Below are 20,262 nucleotides of genomic sequence, written 5' to 3' on the forward strand. Positions count from 1 at the left end.
AGAAAAGGCTAAAGACCTTGTAAAGCTACATCTCCCATGATTCCTTAACATTGAGTTGTGGCAATTAAAGTGGTGTCAAAATGCATTAATTCTACAGTGTAGACGACTCTAAAAGACTATGGGAATGGTAGTTCCCAAAAGCACTGGGTGTGTATATTGGTCATTCTTGTCACAAATTTTTGCCGCATTGTCAAAATATGTTTTACCATAAGAATTCTTTTGACGAGGCTCTGGAAGATGTTTTTTTCTCAGGTGCTGGAAAACCTTTGCTGAGCCTGTCTCCATGAAACTTCACGTCATCCCATTTCTCTAGCTGTGCCTGAATATTGACTGAGGAGAAGAAAGAGAAAACGAGTTCCTGCAAGGCATCTGCAGATCGGAAATAGATTTCATACCCTCCAGAAAAATTGGGAATGAAATTCTCATACTATCTGCTGTCATTGTTAACACCTCTGAGAACAAGAGAAACACTTGACAGCTGGCCATGTGTGTGCTTGAGTGTTCACAACTGCAACACTTTCTGAAATGATTAAAGCTTTCCACAAAGGCATTTAGTGTGCTCTGCTTTATGAACAACAAGGGAGCAAGGGAAAAGATTTATAGGGTCAATGTCCTTCTGAAAAGAGAGGGAATATTGAAAGCTTGTATGTGTTTCACAGCATCTGCTTCATTTTACCAATATTAGGTCTGCGTTTGAGTTGATGCTGCTTTGGGATTGTCAAAGCGAAGGTGACCTTCACTATGACAATCTGAAAGCAGCATCAACTCCAAAGCTCAGACCCTGGGAATTACTTATTTGGACAACTTTTCAAAGAGATGGCTGAGTTCCAACATTCAGACAGAGCATCGTGGCATCTTTCAAACTAACAGGTTTATTTTAGCACAATTCATTTTATAACCTAGGAAGAATCTTGCATTTTAGGAAGAAGAGGGCAATTCCCAAAAGCTCATGTTTAGCTTAAAGCTGATCTAATACAGTGGGATCCTCCACATTCATTGAAGCTAAGGGCAGAGGACCTCATATAAAGTGGAAATAGAAAATATGCAAATAATAATGCTATCTTTTTTATTTAACCAAACACCTCTCTAGGGATCGGTAGGGCTGGATCTGCACTGCCCTATATCCCAGGATCTGATTCCAGATAATAATAATTTTGTGTCAGGAGCAACTTGAGAAACTGCAAGTCGCTTCTGGTGTGAGAAAATTGGCCGTCTGCAAGGACATTGCCCAGGGGATGCCCGGATGTTTTTGATGTTTTCAAATAATCTGCTTTGAACTGGATTATATGAGTCTATACTGCCAGATAATCTGGAATCAGATCCTGGGATATAGAGCAGTGTAGATTCAGCCTAGGTCTTCCAATGCAACTCTAGATCCAATTTCTGCTGGAAGTTGACTAGGACCTAAAAATGCTATGATGAGAGACCTAGAAATTCCCAGAGAAAGCATACTGATCAAATGTGCAGGGCCAACTGTATTGTTTAGAAGCCATTCCCAGTTTAGCTCTCACAGGAGTGTTTTTCTCCACTTCAGTTAGAGTTGCCACATCTTTTACATATCAACATGTGGCCTGGCCAGTTTCAGACTATCCAATATTCATGAAGCAGGCCAATATGAAGATGGCTTAGAGCAGCACTTTTCAATATGTGCGCTACAACACATTAGTGTGTTGACTGCAGTTAGTAAGTGTGTTCCATGAACATGAGACACCTCTGAGTCTATGTGAAGGAAACAAATCATATATTTAAAAATATATAAATAAAAAGTTTTCATGAGAGATATCGTATCCCTATACATTTTGTTATTACAGTTTATGTATGTATCTCTCATCTCTTAGCAAGGGCTGAATTACTGTGTTGTGAAATGATGCATATCTCAAACGTGTGTCCACAACATGAAATGTCTGGAAAGCTTTGGTTTAGAGATTATGAGAGTTGGAGCTCTCCCATTTTGGAGGATTGGGTATGCATATGAGAAACACAATGGCAAGTTATTTGGGCAAATGGGACAGAAACCCCTACAAGCAATTTTCTCCATACTTAATGGTGAAAATACAGTAATAAATATATTTATTTATTATATAGCCCACCTCTCTCTCAGTTGGGGACACAAAGTGGCTAAAAATGTAAAGTATTACACAAAGCATTATGTACAATTCACTGAATTCTCGTGTCAGCCGGGAGAACACTGGATATCACTATTCTTTTTATATTGTTCCTTTACACTGTGAGTCGTTTTGTGTTCCAGTTTTAGGAGAAAAGTAGGATACAATAAATATAACAACCACCACCACAACAGAGCACGAAAGTGCATAGGCTAATGTTCAATAATAAGAAAATGATAAGTACCTAAATCCAAAGAAGACTTTTCTGGAGCTTTGAGAGGCTGGATCTTCTGTTCTGCAGCCACACTGATAAGGTCTGAATTGTCTGACTTCTTTCTGTGGGTCGAGGCCTTTAAGACGTCCCCTCGGGATGAATTGTCTGGCTTTTTGGATTTGCTTTGGGTTTGAGAGACAGGTTCGCTCAGGTCCAAGAGATCCAACCCTGCTGACAAAACTGATCACAGACCAAACACAAAACCATTTCACTTAAATTCAACATGGCTTTGTTACGTTTTTACTGTTTTAAGAAGAAATGGATTGCATCCCTGTTGTAGCAAAGCTTAATTTAAACTCTCAAGCTTTGTTAAAGCAAGCAATAAACCAGCAAAAGAGCTAGAGTGGTTATATATTTGCATGTTTGCTTAGGAAGAGGATTTAATCCTGCCCTTAGTACTTTGATCCCAGCTGTGACCACCCAGTGATTTTCCTTATATTTTCTGATTTGTACAAAATTAGCAGGATTGCAGAGTAAATTAAACATTAAAAGAAAGTATAGTAAAGAACATTACCTTGTCACAATGAGACTCCGGGGGTTCATTAAAAATCATTTATTCTATTTTAAATGAAAACAAAAACAGTGAATGTTTGATTAGATTTTCCACTTTGCACATATTGTTTTACAGGGTTGCACTAATTAAGGAGGAAGGTGTAGATGCTCAGCTGACACTAATGAGAGCATTTGTGAATCTAGGTGTTTGAATTTATGTGCATTTAAATCTCGGAGTGTTAATTGTCTTTTTTGCAATTCTTCTATCTGCAGCGAAGACAAGTGCACATATCTCTAGGCTAAACCCAATGAAAAATGTAAGTTCTTTAAAGCAATGATTTTCAATAATTGATCCTTAAGTATTTTGAACATAACCTTCAAGATACTTTAGCCAGCTTGACCAATAGTAAGGGAACTCTGGGAGTTGAAGTCCAAAACTTCTGAAGAGCTAAAGTTTAGAAGCCACTGCTCTAAAGTCCCAGCTATGTCCATAAAAGGCTTGAAAGCTTGTGAAAACCCGTATTAAAAATAGCCTAAATGAAAGTTTGAGGAACTGACAAATCACACCTTTGAATCTCATTGTGACTGAGAAATAATCTTTACAATACTTTCCCTTATTTTTTAAATTAATTCAACCACTAAATCAGTTGGATTTTGCCTGATCTGGGCCAGATCAAAGCATTTTGCTGTCTATCTGCCACCCTTTTCTTATACCTTCCACCTTTTCACAGATGAAAACTGGAATATGTGTTTGGCAAAGCAACATTGGCATGTGATCAAAATGACAAAAAAATTAATGGGGAAGAAGAAAAACAGATAAGTTAGGAGAGGCTACAGCAGTTGGCTTTGCCTAGGTCTCCTTGGAAGCAGCAAGATTCAACTATTTCCTCTCCTGATTAATTGATTATTATGTTTGTTATCTGAACACGCTTTGCAGCAGCTGAAGAAATCTGAGGATGAAGTAAGAGATGAAGAGAAAGAAATGGGTACATTTGAACAGCAGTCGAAAAATGGAAAGACAAAGGATTAACCAGGACAAATGAACCCAGCCAAATGAGGACAGTTAGAAGTTATGTTGCATCATTCTATATATGGTTTGACATGGACATCATATTCTGTTTAATGGCAGGACCTGCCTACTTCCCAGAAGGCATAAATAGGATTTCACTCTAAAAGGGAGCAAGATATCTTAGGGTGCATCCAAACTGTAGAATTACAGTTTGTCACCACTTTAATGTCCATGGCTCAGTTGTGACAGAATCCTGGGATTTGTTGAATTCAGTGAAGCACCAACTCACTTTTGGAGAGAAGGCTAAAAACCTTCTAAAACTACATCTCCCTTGATTCCATAGCCTTCAGACATGGCAGTTAAAATGATGTCAAAATGAATTTATTCTACAGTATAGATGTACCCTTATATGGTCTTATTGATGAAGACCATTTATGTCACTGGTGTCAATTCAGATAACTAAGGTTGCCTGGCATTCTTTCTGCTGACATTCAGAGATTGCTGCCCTCCCAGCTTTGCTGATGCTTCAAGTTTATTTTCCCCTCGCTCAACTTTCAAGTGTCTGAAACATCTGTGCCAACTTGGCATATGCACAGTTCACAAGAGGATTTCAACAAGCTCATGAAAGGCATCAGTGGTGATTAAGCAGAAAAGAGGATATGCAAGTCATATTCAAGACGTTCCTCAAACCCTTGGGATTGTTAAAAAGACAGGACTGACTGACAGAGGAGGAAGAAGCTAAAATGTCTTATGTGCCCTTGCTGTCCTCAAAAACCAGAATCAGCTGGGTGTATGCATGGTATGACAGAAAAATCCCCAGATTTCAGGCTAATTTGGATGTTGGCTTCGTACCAGCAATAGGAACATCTATTTCCTCCGTTAGTGGGCATGAGAGGCAGGTTAATTAGTCATGCCCCAACTTCATGCAAATAAGCTTCTGCTACTGAAGCTGCCAAAATATCCCTATTTGTTCGGATGAATAAATATCTTCCTTTAACAAAAAGGGAGGTGTAATGGCTTAGGAGCAAAAGGTCCCAGACCCACTGCTGACTTCATTAGTTACAAAGAGTGAGTAGTGGGGAAAAGTTCAACATGACAGAACAGGAAGATGGGAAGCAAACATGTCAATCAGCAGAAAATAGTATCACCTGGTATCACCTAGTATCACCTGGAGCCCTTTCCCACTGCACCATTATACCACAATTATTCCATTTTAATTGCCACGACAACACTCTATGGAAACTGAGATTTGCAATGTAAGAAGGAGCATTCAGAAATATCAGCCAGAGAGATTGGGAGCCTTCCCAGTGTACAAGCAATCCATAGAATTAAGCCATAACAGTTTAAAGTGGAATCATTATGCTGTAACTGTGTAATATTTTATGAATATTTATAAATATGTATATTTTTACCAGGCTGAACAAAATAAGAAATATATTATTTATTAGGACCTGTCTTAGTTCCAATAAATAATATTAGTAACTTTTCCTTATACTGAATCAAGCACTGGTTAAAGAAGCTGACTTATTTTGATACCAGTAGTAATTTCTAGATGAAAACTCTCGCAGTCTCTGAGCCTGCATAGCCATTGGGAGGATTCTGGAAATTGGAGGTCAAAAAGAACTTTTCCAGGCTCAGAAATCTAAAAGCTCTTTGAAGCTTGAGTTAGGAGTCTTCACTAGCCCAGCACCACCTAGAGATATCATGATTAAAAACTTCTCCATGAGAACAACATGTCCCTCAAGGTTGTGCTGCTCTGGGTTTGACCTTCTGCCTACTTTGAATTCTTGGAAGCAACTGTATATCTTACTTAGCATCAGAACTCCATTCCTATGTTGGGCAAAGCAGGCATTCAGATCAGAATTTTAGCTCCAAGAGTAGTCACTACAAGCTCTTTCCAAGGGAAGGGCTCAGTAAAATAAAGCAAACTTCTAATGATTAAAGACATCCAAAGAATGCTGACTTCGCTCCTCAATTCAGGTGTTTTGCCCATTGAAATTCCTATTCATTACACATTTATTTCCTGTCCTTTCCTTTTCAGAGCCCAAACAATTTACATGACAGTGAGGTTTTTAACCTCTCTGTCTAAAAATAAACTGGCTAGCATCTTGTACTGCAGTTACAGATTTTTAACCATAACTTCTCCATATTCAATATAACTACATAGTCATAATCATTACACTATTGCTACAATCAGAAATGCTCTCTGCGCAACTCACCTTAACAGCCAGCAGCTATATTGAGAATTGAGGTCCATTCAGCTCCAAGTCAGGACACAAGGGGGTTTTCGGTCTCTCCTCATAAGTGATTGAAGTTTAACAATCAGAAACAGGACCACATTGCTGGAAACTTCCTTCTTGGACTCCAATTGGCAACTGAACAGACCTCTTTCATTCAATTGAGCTACTGGCTCTTAAAGTGGGTGGGGGAATCCTAATCCAGGAAATGTTAATTAGTTACACATATGTAACCAAATAGTTTGTCTAAATAGGATATCAGCAAGCATTTTGATATGAAAGCATAATTTCAGCAGAAGACAAACATGTAAATTCCTCACTTATTCTGAGTCAGACCACTGGTCCACCTAGCCTAACACTGTTGACAATGACTGGCAGCAACAACTCCTGAGGGGTTTTTTTTTGGCACTTACCTAGAAATGCCAAGGGTAAAATTTGGAATCTCTTGTACACAATGACCATTGAGCTAGGAAAATGGAAATGGGGGTGAACCAATAGGCATGAGGATGCTGGTAGATATTGAGGCAAAAACTGAGAGACCTGGGAATTAACAAACTAAGTGAAGATACAGATGAAAAGAGGTTATGTTGGAATAGATGGAATCAGGGAAAGGATGCACAGAGACCACAAATTAGATTAAACAAAAGAGATGACAAATTAGGGTGCTGTACAGTATATCCCTTTATTTTATTTTTGCAAGGACAATTTGGCCTGCAATTGATACTCATTTTCATCACCTCACTCCGCCATATTCTTCTATTATTAGGATTGTCCTATGTAATCATGCTAGCTGGAGGATTCTAGTTGTAGTCCAAAAAACCCCCAACATTATCTAGCTTTGCACGAAATTGGCTTCTGAAGGGTGATAGGTATGGAAAAAGCTGAATCTTGGTCGAGACTCAAAAAATCCTTTCAGTGTGAATGAAAGCAGTAGAAAATTCAGATACCTGCTGTATTTGACGTCACAGGTCTTGCAATAGCTTCAGATTTGGTTTCACAAAGAAAGTCATCAATTGAAGGGCTCAGGAGAGGTCTGCTTTCTTGTTGTTCATTCACCAGCTAGTGACAGAAAAGGAAAAGGGGTGCGAGTGGGCTCATGGGTGTATTGGTCAAATGGCTTGAATATGTGCATGATTTCATTTTAAAGCACAAAGCAAAATGGATATAACAACTGGACACAAAGCAGCAAATACAAACAAGATGCTATTAGGCAACACCAATACTCTAGTTTGGATGCAATCGTTGCATGATATTTTTTTTCTCCAGTCATGACCTTTGTAAATTCTAAGACCTTCCTATGTTGTTTAGTATTGAATAATGATGTCAAGTTGACCTCCAGCCAGTTTAGAGTCCACTTCATTTTGTAATTTTCATATTTTTCCACCTGAGGAAGACTTAATATAGTCAAAACCAGTCTGGAAATCCTCTGCATGGAAATCTTCCACAAGGAAGCGGAAGTTCCACACAATAGTATTATTACAGGATTATCTTTTCATAGACATTTGGGTTTATAAACTTCTACTTACAAGAGAGTAAGGAATCTAATGCTCTCAAGGAGAAGTCTGCTCTAAAGCATTCATGCTTGATAACTCTACCTCACAAGAAAAGATATCGAGCACAGCGAATGTTATAAACCTTCAGAGCTAAATAACTACTGCTGTTACGGAGAAGTCTGCTTCAAAGTTTTTGTGCCTGATACCTTCATTCCAAGCAAGAAAGAACATTAAATACAGCATGTTATAAACTCTTGACATCCTTTGAAGATCGTTACACAGCTCTCCAGAAGAAAATTATTGCTCTCTTGGCTATAATCAATCACTGTGTATATAACAGTTTTATGTTCTTTGTATACTTGTTCATTGTTGTATATAAGTTGCAAAAATATTTACTTCTGTGATTGGTTTACTACTGCTTGTAGTGGATTTGTGTCTTTGCAAGATTTTAGTGCCTGTGTAAATGGGGCCAAAGAACACTAATCCATTGAGGTGCTTCTTCTAAAACGTGGTCAAAATCTGCTTTTTTGCCATTTTTCTCTTGTTTCAAGTGCTGCGCTCTGAAGCGAGAGAGAGCAATTTTGACCCATCTTTGGTATGAAAGGCCTATTAATACCTTAAGACAACTGTCATAAGCCCTCTTAGGGCCCTTCCACACAGCTGTATAAAATCCACAATGAACTGGGATATATGACAGTATGGACTCAGATAATCCAGTTCAAAGCAGATATTTTATATTATCTGCCTTGACATTCTGGGTTATATGGCTGTGTGAAAGGGCCCTTAATCTTCACCAGGCTAAGCAAATCCACAACATAGCACCTCCAGTGCTCCACAATGAATTTTCAGCACTTTGAGCCTGTAACTCTTGTACTGGTTGAAGGAAGGAGACAATAAAGCAATCTCAATGGGAATACTCATTCTGAAACATCTACTTTGGTAGGCAATGCATCTTGCAAATAGACCACTCCTAATAATCTAATGATCCCAAGCCCAGTCTTACTACCAAACATGCCTTACTCCCATGAGGAGGGGAGATGGGGTGAGTTAAGCTGCCTCTGAAAACCAAGACATTTGACATTAGGTTGGGTTTGGAAGGCTTTTCCCACCTTGCACTTCCTTCTTTGAAGACAATGCAAGGAACTTATGATGCCCTGTCAACCCTTCATAGGTCTGTTTGGAATTCCCTGTAGACAAAATTGGGTTTACAATCTGAGATTTCTCCCTTTATAGCAGGACGATCATTTATCAAGTAGGCCATCCTACCATTGGGACTTCCATAAGGTGAGACCGCAACTGTGGGGTGGGGATGATATTAACGAGGAAGTTTGCAGATTTCCTAAGGCTTAGAGCTAACTCTGGTTTGCCTCTGGCAGTATCCTTTCTCCTTTCCATCTTTTACAAGAATTTCTGTACAGAAACATAACTTTGTGACTTGTGTGAAGTACTGGGTAGGGTGCCAACCTGTTATTCTGAAGCCCTTTTCCTTGTTTTTTTTTGCTCTGAATCTTTTCCAACACCTAATAACGAAAGCAATCTTGTTCTCCCACAGTTAATGGGATTGTAAAGACAATTGATGTGTCTGCAGCATTTGTATCACCCAAAGTGCATTTTGCTAGCTGGTGTAATTTTATAAAAGCAGTTCAGGCAACAAAACAATCAGAAGGAAAACACAGCCATAAAAAGTTATGTAGTATAGAGAAAGAAAAATGTCTGAATGTGGGTATGTCTGGAAACCTTTGGATAGATAATATTTTTGATACATATATTTTGGAAACAACAAAAAGAACTACCACCACAACAAAACATCGCATTATGAACCACAGCCTGTGAAGATTAGCATTGGTTTCTTTGCAGACATCAAGAAACTGGAGATAATGACGGTTTAATCCATATCATTGGCCTCTAGTTTAACATTACTGTTTTCTACTTTGCTCTGTCTTCAAAATTAAACTCAAATCATTTGTGAAAGCAAGCATGGCCAGCACTGATATAGACCTAAATCTGAATTTGTAGGCCACATTTCAGAGGAAGGAATTGGCAAAACTATTTCTGAGTATTTCTTACATAAGAAAATCCTGTGAAATCAATGGAGTCACTAGAAGACAACAGACAACTTGAAGGCACACGCCAACAATTGTGGCTTTATATTTCGATTTTTGATTGTGTGTGTATGTGTGAAATTCATAACTCATCTCTTTTTTCTTGTTTACAGAAGATACATGTAATATACTATACAAGCCACTGGAAAATCATATTTTCAAGTGTATCATAATGCTCAGTATTATGCAATTCAGAACTTGGTGGTTGCATTTTTCTTAAATGTATTCATTTCTAGGGTACTGAGAGTACTTTTTAGTGTATTGAGTAACAGTTAACTGTTAGTTCTACAACATCTTTATTTCTAAAATGAGTAACTTTCTATATTTTTATTCAGATTTATATTTCATGGGTATTCTTTAAAAAATTAAAAAGTAACAGAAGTCATGTATCACCTATGAAATGACAAGTAATATTAAAGAGCAACATACCGTATATTAATAATCAAAATGCAACAAAAATGGTTATTATTAAAATATTGCAATTGCTGATACAGCTCCCATTCATTTTTATGGGGTTCAGATTTGTGACACCTTATACTGATGGGACATAAAGATAATGCCTATCTATAGACACCAACGTGGCCTGCCTTCAAGTATTTTTTAATGTATGCTGACTGCTGACCCTAAGGTGAACCTGTCATGGGGTTTTCTCTTCAAAATTTTTTCAGAGCAGGTTTGCCATTTCCTTCCTCTTAAAGGATAAGAGAATGTGTCTTGCCCAAGGCCACAAAATGGATTTCCATTACTGAACCCTGGTCTCCCAGAAGCCTAGTCCAAAACTCAACCATTAATGCATACTGGTTCTCACTGTGGTTATGAAAATGGGTTGAGACTTCACAACTGTTTCATCATAACATTTAATTAAATTATTTACTTAACAGAGAAATCAGTTTCATGTATAAAAGGAAAATAGCTTAACTTTTAGGCAGGCAGCCAGTTTTTTTAGATCTGTTTCTTCAAGGCAATTTTAAAAAGTGATTCTTGTGGGGATACTGAAATTAAATGCATTCTGCTAAAAATAAATAAAAGATTAAACAATACTTAATTTATAAATTGTGCCTGATTATCTAATAATTATCATTCTGGCTTAATAGTACCTAAGATTAATAAAAGCATGCTATTGGTGGCTCAGAGATTATTCTGCAGGCTGCTTACAAAATCTATGTTAATTGAGCGGACAAAGAAAACAGCAAATGTCAGTGGTGCTTTCACATACGTAGATCCTTAACAAAATGATATGAAGACCTCAACACACCAGGCCTGGCTTAACGTATATTCAAATAATGCACATTGACATTTTAAGAGAGGGGCTTCTTCAAGACTATGACATTCAGTGGACTTTCCCTAGAAAAAAGGTTGTTATTCCTAAACTCTAAAACTTACTGCCCTACTGGCAAGGGTTAACATGAGCAGCCTTTCTGCCAGCTCATTCATCTTCTAAATCTGGAACCCAATGATCTACTAGGTCAGAGAGGACCCGATTGTTGGCTCACTTATTTATTTTCAGTATATTGCAGATATTTTCTAACAATACATTTGTTATAGTGGTAAGCTTCAAATGTAAGCAGTACAATCAGCTCTACATTTTTGCTAGGTATATCTAGGTACTCCAGCATGAATCTGTGGTCAGCTTCTGGTGAAACAGATCATAAAATCACAATGAAGGACATAGAGGTGTTTGTTTAAAAATCTCTAGGTCTTCCAGCATGATTTTTACAAAATCACACTGGAGGACCTAGAGTTCATTTTATTCAAATGTGTCAATAATCAAATCTGCAAAGTCAGACCCGGAAATGTGGAGCGCCAATTGTAACTTGAGCCTTACATCAATGGAACTTTAAAGGAGCTATCCAAAGTCCTGAACATGCTATTAAAACAGTTTCAGCATCTTGGAGGACTTCCTTGAAGTCCAGACTAAAACCAGAGCAGACTTGCCCTTCTATTAAAACAGAGGTCACCAGTTGTTACTGATCCAGGAAAACATATAAAGTGAGACATGGCGAGTGCTTCCCTTTAAAAATCCAGAGAGGGGAAAACAATTATTTCAGATTTCTAAAGCATATGAGATGATCACAGGAATATTTCATAAATATCATTGATTGCTATGTTACTTCATAACTTGTGCCATCAACCTTGGTTATGTATAGGGTTGGTTGCAGACATTTACTGCTCAAGAAAAATAGCACAAGATAGCATCTGAGTCATTAATTGCTGACTTGACTGGCAGCTGAGGTTTATTTCATCAATGGGAATGTAATTTCTCATCATACTTGAGATCAGCAGGTGAATTTAGGAGGTGCAGAAGATCTACAGAAGAGGCTGTGTGGCATTCACAACATAGTCCTTTGAAAGAGTAGAACTGGCAGTGGGCTTGGGAACTGCTGGGAGACTGCCAACTGCTTTCCCACAACATTTGCCACGTGAGAGGATTGCTCTTGCCAAATCATTAGGACCAACAAGACATATGAATCTGCAAACTGAACTGCACCAAAAACCACTGGTTTTTTTGTGGTGAGATGAGGAAATAGGAAATTATAGTCTAGATTTTAATACTAATTGGGCCTGATTTATGGACTACTTCTATCCAAGCTAAAAATTACTGCATTGTCTGCAAATTCTCTTTAACATTTAACCACAAGAAATAAATTAAGGTCTCAAAATCATATTGATATAGTTTTAAATCAAGGAGATCAAGTGCACATCTGGAAAAAGTAATCATGCCATTTTGGAAATTATAACCTAGAAGTTGATTGACCACCCTTCTCCAATTTGGCATCCTCTAGATGTGCTGGGGAGAGATCCAGTCTGAGAATGATCAAATTTGGAAAGTGTCAAGTCAGCGAAGGCTGTGGTAAATGATACAAAGAAGTCTAAATCTAACTAGGGTAGAATTAATGAATCAAGGGGATTAATGTAAATGTTATCTTATTTTCAAGCAGCTGATTCAATTGATCTACTTTAGATGGAAGAAATAAATGGATTGAGGCCTTCAAAAGCCTTCTAAGTTCAATTATTCTAATTTCAATGTATCTATTTCTTCTCTGATACAATTATCACAAATAAAAAAAATCATGGCCTGACTCCACTGCAGAAGTATAGTCTGACAATGCCAGACGGCTAGGTTGCTTCCCATGTTATCTTAACACAGGAAGCTGTCAAATGATCAAAGCAACTTTTCTAATCCATGGCTGGCATTCTACATTGCAACTAGGGATTAATAACCTAATGTTATGGACTGGTAACTGCTCCATATTCAACCATGAACTCATCATTGTGGAGCTATCATCAAAAACGCTCCCCAACTCTACCTTAACAGCTAGCAGCCTCATCTAATGAAGAATGTTTGTTCTGCTGGTGATCAGCGAGCAGCAGAATGATGTTTCCAACCCTCTGTTGCCAACAATCTCCAACACAACAACTGCACGAAGGGCCCCCATCACAACGTCTCATCACATCGAAGGAAAGTCAGAAATGTCAACTTGCTGCACCACTATCACCAGCAAAACACATCACAGATACTTGATATGGCTTCTTACTGTTAAGACATGTTTGGGGAATGAAGTTGGGAGATGGGGCATAGTTACACATTTATAACTATGTCCATGATGTAGGATCATGAGAATTATTCATGCCCATTATCAGTGCAAAATTATTTATGCACATTGCCAGTGCTAAGTAGGAGTCTAATGAGGGAAAGCATTTTTATGGGGTGGCTTTCTTCTGGAAAGAGCAGGAATAAATCTGGCTCAGATATCCCTCCCCCAACCTCACTATGGCAGATAAATGTTCTCAATAAGAAATGTACATAGACAAGCTAAGGACAAAAACATTATAATATAACAAGACATGTAATGCAACAGGAAAGCAAGCAAGAAATTGTCAGATACTCTGAAAAAGATCCATGGAACGCAGAGACGATTATCAAAAGTACTCACTCATCCACTTGATTTTGCTTCCTCTTGGCTTTGTGTAGCCAACTGGTGCAGAACAAGGATGAAGTTTACTTATAGACAGTGAGGAAAAAAGTATACATGGACTAACATAGATAACATTTTACTTTGAAAAGAGGCATCACAAATGACTTCTGGTGAATGTTTACAGCCAACCAATACAAAATGGAGCACAAAACATATTATGAATCAGGTGTCTCCATAAGTACAATTCATAAAGCGGTTTATATAAAACCCAAATAGGATGCCACAAAGAAAAACATCCTATTCTTTCACCCACTCACATCTCAGCATTGAGCTGCTTCAAGCAGTTTGTTTTTCCTACATGGGTACATCAATGCATATCTTTGTGTAAGAAGACTATGCACATGTTTTGTATGCATGTTGAGGAGCTGTGATTGGCAATGAGATTTCCAAGACACATACACAAAACATCCAGAAAAAGGCCAAGATCCTGTTCAGCATGTGTATAGCATAAATATATGCTCACACAATGGTGCTAGGTTGCATCATTGTACAAGTGAATGTGAATCAGGAACCTCTAACTTAAAATCCCTGATTATTTACAATCAGGGACACATCTTAGTTAATGTACATATAGAAGCACACTTGGGGAAAGTGCAAATGTTTGCACATATTGTGGATATAATAGCACAAATGAGTTGTGCTATTGGCACAACTATAACGATGTACGTACACAACAGGATTCTGGCCATGGTCTCCCATATTCACACAATGTGATGCATACACAAATATACTTTTCAACCCAACCCATGTAGGAAAGCTGTTAGATGTGATGCTACCCAAACACAAGACTTTTGGAATTTCTGTATATATAATGCAGCATTGGAAACGTGTAAGAAGAAATGGAGAGGCAATATTTTCAAAAAGTTGGGCACTATTGGTAACTTTTAATCATTTGAACTCACTGAATTGTTCACATATAGTTTTAATATTCCACAAGGAAACCTTGGCTTGGCCTGTTGATTATCACAGACTAATTTTTAAATAAATCAACCCATTTTTACAAAACAAGGAAACTGCAGAAATAAGAAGAAAATACATTTAGAAACACCATGTAGTGTTTGCTGGGCTGAAGACAATGGGCCTTTACTGTTGAGTAGACAAATATAAAATTCCACTGCATTACATTTTTAATCTTATTACACACGTGTTCCAAACTGGTGATCAGCTCAGAATGCTTCAGCTTTTATACATTTGTTGTTAGGTTATTTTAAATTATTTCTGATTCATGACAACCCTTAGGTGTCCCTATCATAGGATTATCTTGGCAAGGTTTGTTTTGGGGAGGAGAGGAGCTGCCTTTGCCTATCTCTGAAGTTGAGAGAGTATGAGTTATATCATTTGAACTCCCAGTATCATGCACAGCTACAGCAATATGGGAGATGCCATGCTGCCTAAAACCCAGGAAGGAAACTTTTGGTCTATGACTACGGCCAGTCATCCAAATGTTGTGAGCACAGGGGCATATGGCATAACCTTATCCATTACATAGATAACTTCATATGTATACAAAGAAGTTCTGAAATGGAAAGGTAGCTGCATTTGGCTACAGTGCATGTCCTCCTTTCTCTCCATGCCTGTAATATTCATGCTTGAAGAGGCTCATGTGTGCATGTTTGGTTCACGTACAGCCTACACCCACTTTGAATCTTGCCACAGAGAGCCAGAGGTAAACCTGGGAAGGGAAATGGAAGGAAATAAGAGCACTTGTGTTTTAGAGCCACATAATGTATTCACAAAATGACACACTCCTTCTAGAAGGAATGTTGCGTACACTTTCACCAACACTTGGTTATGAATGTGCATTTATATATACTGTACGATGTTAGTTATGGACAACATGAATCACAATTGACAGTTCAAATCAATTTTAGATACTGTACTGGTAACTGACATATGCACACTGTAGTTCCATAAATCATTTGACTCTGAACATCTGCCATATATTTGCTTTTTAAAAAACTTCCCAAGCTAATACAAAAAATGTTGAATGCATGATGCATATGTGATCTTTTTCTATCTCTTTATCCATTGCATATTTGTTCAGATTATTTTGTGGTAACATATTTTATATATCTTCATTGTCTGGGAAGGTAACATGGAAATACATTTATAAATAAATAAATGTATTTGATTTTTAAATAACATTTCAAAGAACATTATCTAAGGAACAAAGTTGAAGATGGTTTTCTAAAGCTAAAAACCCATCACATGCAGGGCTAATGGTTGAAAACATGGTAATATTTTGTTTAAACACACACAGAGTGTGATTTGTGATGGGAAGCAGCTCTACTTAAATAGCTCCCATCCTCTTTTTTTTTTCCAGATGTGGGGGTTAATGCTAGAAACAAACAAACAAAAGTCTTAATGAAGGTCTGCCTCCAAGAATGGAGCTCAATCCTCCATAATTCAACATATGTCAGCTTCCTCCTTTGAATCCTACCATTCTGCCCACCTGTGATTTCATAGTAAGGAGGGGCTTTTCCTCGGCAGACTCCTCCCTCGGTATCTCCTTCATCACCATTGCAACAGCCTTATCTGCCGCCCTAGAGCCTTTCCCCTATAACAGTGAAATCAACAATGACTTGGGTCAGGAGGAAACTTAGTACACTGTTACAGATATAGAAATACTCGAACAGTATTGTTATCAATATTACAAATCCCTCCCTCCAAAAAATCAAACCAAAAAACCAGTCCAGAAATTAATAAACGGTAGAAAGAATTATGATCTTACTGAAAAGAAAATGACACATTTGTATATGTGGTCACAAAACAAATACATCAGCCAAGGTGTTACAGGTTGAGTCCCCCTGATCTGTTATTTGTAATTATTCATGGATTTGATTAATATGGCCTCTCCAGTAATCCCTAGGTCCTCCAGTACAATTCCAAAGTTGGCCATAGAATTCCACTGGACAATCTAGAGATTTCGTGAATGATTGAATCCGTAAAAGTAAAATTTACAAATGTGGAGGGCCAACTGGATTACAGATTTCCAGATAAGAGAGACTTCTCCTGTAATTGGCACAGCAAATATTCATGATGCCCAATGCTAGACTCTTACTTCATAATTGCCCTTCAAGGTTATCAGAAGAGCAAGAGTATTTTCCCTGCTTCATTACTCTCTTGACATATGATTCTGTGCTTATGATTATTTAAACGCAACAACTTTAAAAATCCAATTAGATAATGGTCTCTTTCTCAGAATTAGCTGTGGCACTACCTAGCACAGCGTAATGACTAAGAGGAAAGCGTAAATCAGAAAGGTGCACCTCAGTTTAATTTTGGCTGTGGGTGGCTTTGGATATGACATGCCATTTGTTTTAAGCAACTGACCAACTGCATCTACAAGCTCATAATATTGACCTATTGTACGAAGTACAATACTGTACAGGATAGATATTTGTAAAAATAAAATATGTATCAAGAGCTTTGAATTATAGTACAACCCCAGACTTCCATACATCTAATAAACTATGTCTTCTAGGGATTTCCTAGGTCCTTCAAGCCTGTTATGCTTCCATTTGACAATATAAGAACTTCCATGAAATACCTAGAAAATCCCTTCAGAGGAACCTCTTTGGGAAGTTCTAGATACTCCTGAGCAACTTTATAATAAGTTCCAATGTAAGTTGTCCATTTCAAGAGGGTCTGTTATTAACTACAGTTTCCTGTTTCCATGGTAAGTTCAGGAATGTATTTCCTGCAGATATTGGGTCCATACTGTTGATTTCTTATGAACTGATTAGTTGGCAAGACTTTATATTGATGCTAAAGTCATAGGATTGGGCACCAAGTGTGATATTAGCTATATCAGAAATTTATCCACTGATATATAGAAACTTTTCTAGTCATCATTGGCAAGAGACATCAAGCCAAACTCTTTCATTGTTTGAAGTCTTGGGAGTGAATTCAGAATCTCTAACAATTTGTTAACATGGTCATGAATTTCATCAGGTAGCTGCTTTTTCCCACTGCCTCCTGTTCTTGGGAGAAAAAAAAAAACGTAATTCATTCTCATACAAAATCATCTTTATATGGAAAGCCTCAAATAGGCTACCAAACACCAAGAGAATGGCATAGTGAACAGAAAACTGCATTTTATTTCCTACTATGACAAAAACTGCCCATTGGCACATTGCTGTACTTCAAAACTTTCAACTTGAGCTGTTAAAAACAACTATATAACTGTCGACGGGAAAATAAACATGTTGAAATAAATTTAAAGAAAAACCACATGGGGAAGGAAAATGAAATAAAACCGTATTTGTTTGAGGAGAAGTTGCTTCTCAGTCCTCCCATAGATAGAAAAACAAAGCACGTTAAAGATGTACAGTGCCGGGGGGGGGGGGGGGGGGGGGAAGCAATGAAAGAAATAGATTTTTAAAATTAAGGATGGAGCATCCTGAAGAATTGGTTTGGAGAAGATCCAGATTCTTAGGGGGAAAAAGCTTCTATAACAGGCATGGGTAAATATTGGTTCTCCAGGTGTTTTGGACTTCAACTCCCGCAATTCCTAACAGCCTCAGGCCCCTTCCTTTTCCTCCTCAGCCGCTTAAGCAGCTGAGGAGGAAAAGGAATGGGCCTGAGGCTGTTAGGAATTGCGGGAGTTGAAGTCCAAAACACCCGGAGGGACGAAGTTTGCCCATGCCTGTTCTACAAATTCCCAATGCAAGAAGAAGTCATAGCATGAACATAATAGGCTTTTAAAGAATTATTATTTTTCTTTAAAAGCTAAACAGCACTTTGGTAAATTTTAACTTCCGTGATTCTGTTGTCTGTAATGTCTTGATATATTTTTAGAGCAACTAAGTGTACATACAGCTGAATCTTTGTCTATTGAATCAATTCTGATGTAACATTCTTACTGGTGGAAATAGAGTAAGGCACTCAGCAAAAATCAGTTTGTGTATGTGTGTCCTGCGAAATAATTTGGAGATGGAGTGGTGTTTCCTTGACTGACGACATACTTCATATACTCCTACCAGTGAAGACTGATTCTATAAACCAGGCTCTGGGAAACCTACTTCATAGTCCAAATGAAGCTCGCTGCAGTTGAGTCATCTCTTGCCTTGAGTCAAAGGTCTTCCAGCTGAAGGCATTCTGGGCTATCATCCAAAGACTCAAATCCTGCTGATGTGATTTTGGGGTGAAGGCAGGCTGTGCATTTTTACTGGCAGTCACAAGAGCATACACTTCACCCAGAGCATAAATGATGCTTTGCAATTTGCTTTACATCTGTCATCATCATAAGCGATCCCTGATGGAAGCCCAATTCTGGACCAGTTCTCTCTGTCTTATTTATTCTGCCCCTTATGTTTCAGATGGGATATGTGCATTCCTAGCTCTGGGATCAGGCTTTCGGAGAATAGCGCATTGCAAAAATAGATTTGGAATATGTGCAATGACTACGGAACAGCCTCTATGTTCATATGGCATTGAATGTTTGCCTTGTATATGTACATTATGATCCGCCCTGAGTCCCCTTCGGGGTGAGAAGGGCGGAATATAAATATTGTAAATAAATAAACCAACAAATTAGACTACGATTTCTGGATGGCGTGATTTTAATATTGACTGTAATGTCAATAAAAAATAAAAAATAACCCCTGCTCGTTGCTGACCTAGCAATCTGAAAAATAGTTGCATCTATCAAGTAGGAAATAAGGTACAACTTATAAAAGTGGGGAGGCAAGTTTAACTAATTTATTACAACGTTGGAATGAGGAAGTGCCGTCACAGTGGATGATGAAGCAGCTGCTCCCCCCTGTGGCCAGAATCGAACATCGCCTCAGAAGAAGGTTAAATTGCCTCTGCGTCTGTCTGTCTTGGTCTCTGTTTGATGTGTTCATGGGCATTGAATGTTTGCCCTATGTGTGTATAATGTGATCTGCCCTGAGTACCCTTCGGGGTGAGAAGGGCGGAATATAAATACAGTAGAGTCTCACTTATCCAAGCTAAACGGGCTGGCAGAAGCTTGGATAAGTGAATATCTTGGATAATAAGGAGGGATTAAGGAAAAGCCTATTAAACATCAAATGAGGTTATGAGGTTTTACAAATGAAGCACCAAAACTTCATGTTATACAACAAATTTGACAGAAAAATTAGTTCAATACACAGTAATGTTATGTTGTAATTACTGTATTTACGAATTTAGCACCAAAATATCACGATATATTGAAAAAATTGACTACAAAAATGGCTTGGATTATCCAGAGGCTTGGATAAGCGAGGCTTGGATAAGTGAGACTCTACTGTACTGCAAATAAATAAATAAATAAATAAATAATGTTTTCAAATGTTTTATACATTATATTAATTTTAATTCAATTTATCTCAAGCTTATGTTTTGTATGTGTTTAAGGCATTGCATAGTTGAGTCCTCTTCAGGGTAGAGAAAGGCGGAGTATAAATAAGGTAAATAAATAAATAATAAATTCTTATCCATATTTTAAAACAACCTTGCTGTTGTTTTCCATCTCACAAAAAAGGTGAATATTTTGAAACAGTTGGAAAATTGCTTCAGAGACTCGAGAAAAAGGTGGTTTGGTGAAATCATGGATGCGAGCCAGCT

At 37.8% G+C, this 20,262-nt stretch overlaps 1 protein-coding gene across 6 annotated transcripts in view; it reads right to left on the minus strand.

Annotated features, from left to right (window-relative positions):
- The window catches only part of pex5l (peroxisomal biogenesis factor 5 like), a 176,090-nt gene that overhangs the window by 36,504 nt on the left and 119,324 nt on the right, over positions 1–20,262 (minus strand). For 4 of the 6 annotated variants that reach the window (XM_062976794.1, XM_008105982.3, XM_062976795.1 and 1 more), the window contains 4 exons: positions 16,142–16,246; positions 7,065–7,176; positions 2,350–2,559; positions 207–330 (listed from right to left, as the gene is read on the minus strand). In XM_062976794.1, the coding sequence (XP_062832864.1) occupies positions 207–330; positions 2,350–2,559; positions 7,065–7,176; positions 16,142–16,246 (551 nt within the window). The remainder of the gene's footprint in view (positions 1–206; positions 331–2,349; positions 2,560–7,064; positions 7,177–16,141; positions 16,247–20,262) is intronic. The other 2 variants (XM_008105988.3, XM_062976796.1) reach the window with 2 other exon arrangements.

The sequence above is a fragment of the Anolis carolinensis genome, chromosome 3 (assembly GCF_035594765.1).
Source record: "Anolis carolinensis isolate JA03-04 chromosome 3, rAnoCar3.1.pri, whole genome shotgun sequence".
Lineage (NCBI taxonomy): Eukaryota > Metazoa > Chordata > Lepidosauria > Squamata > Dactyloidae > Anolis > Anolis carolinensis.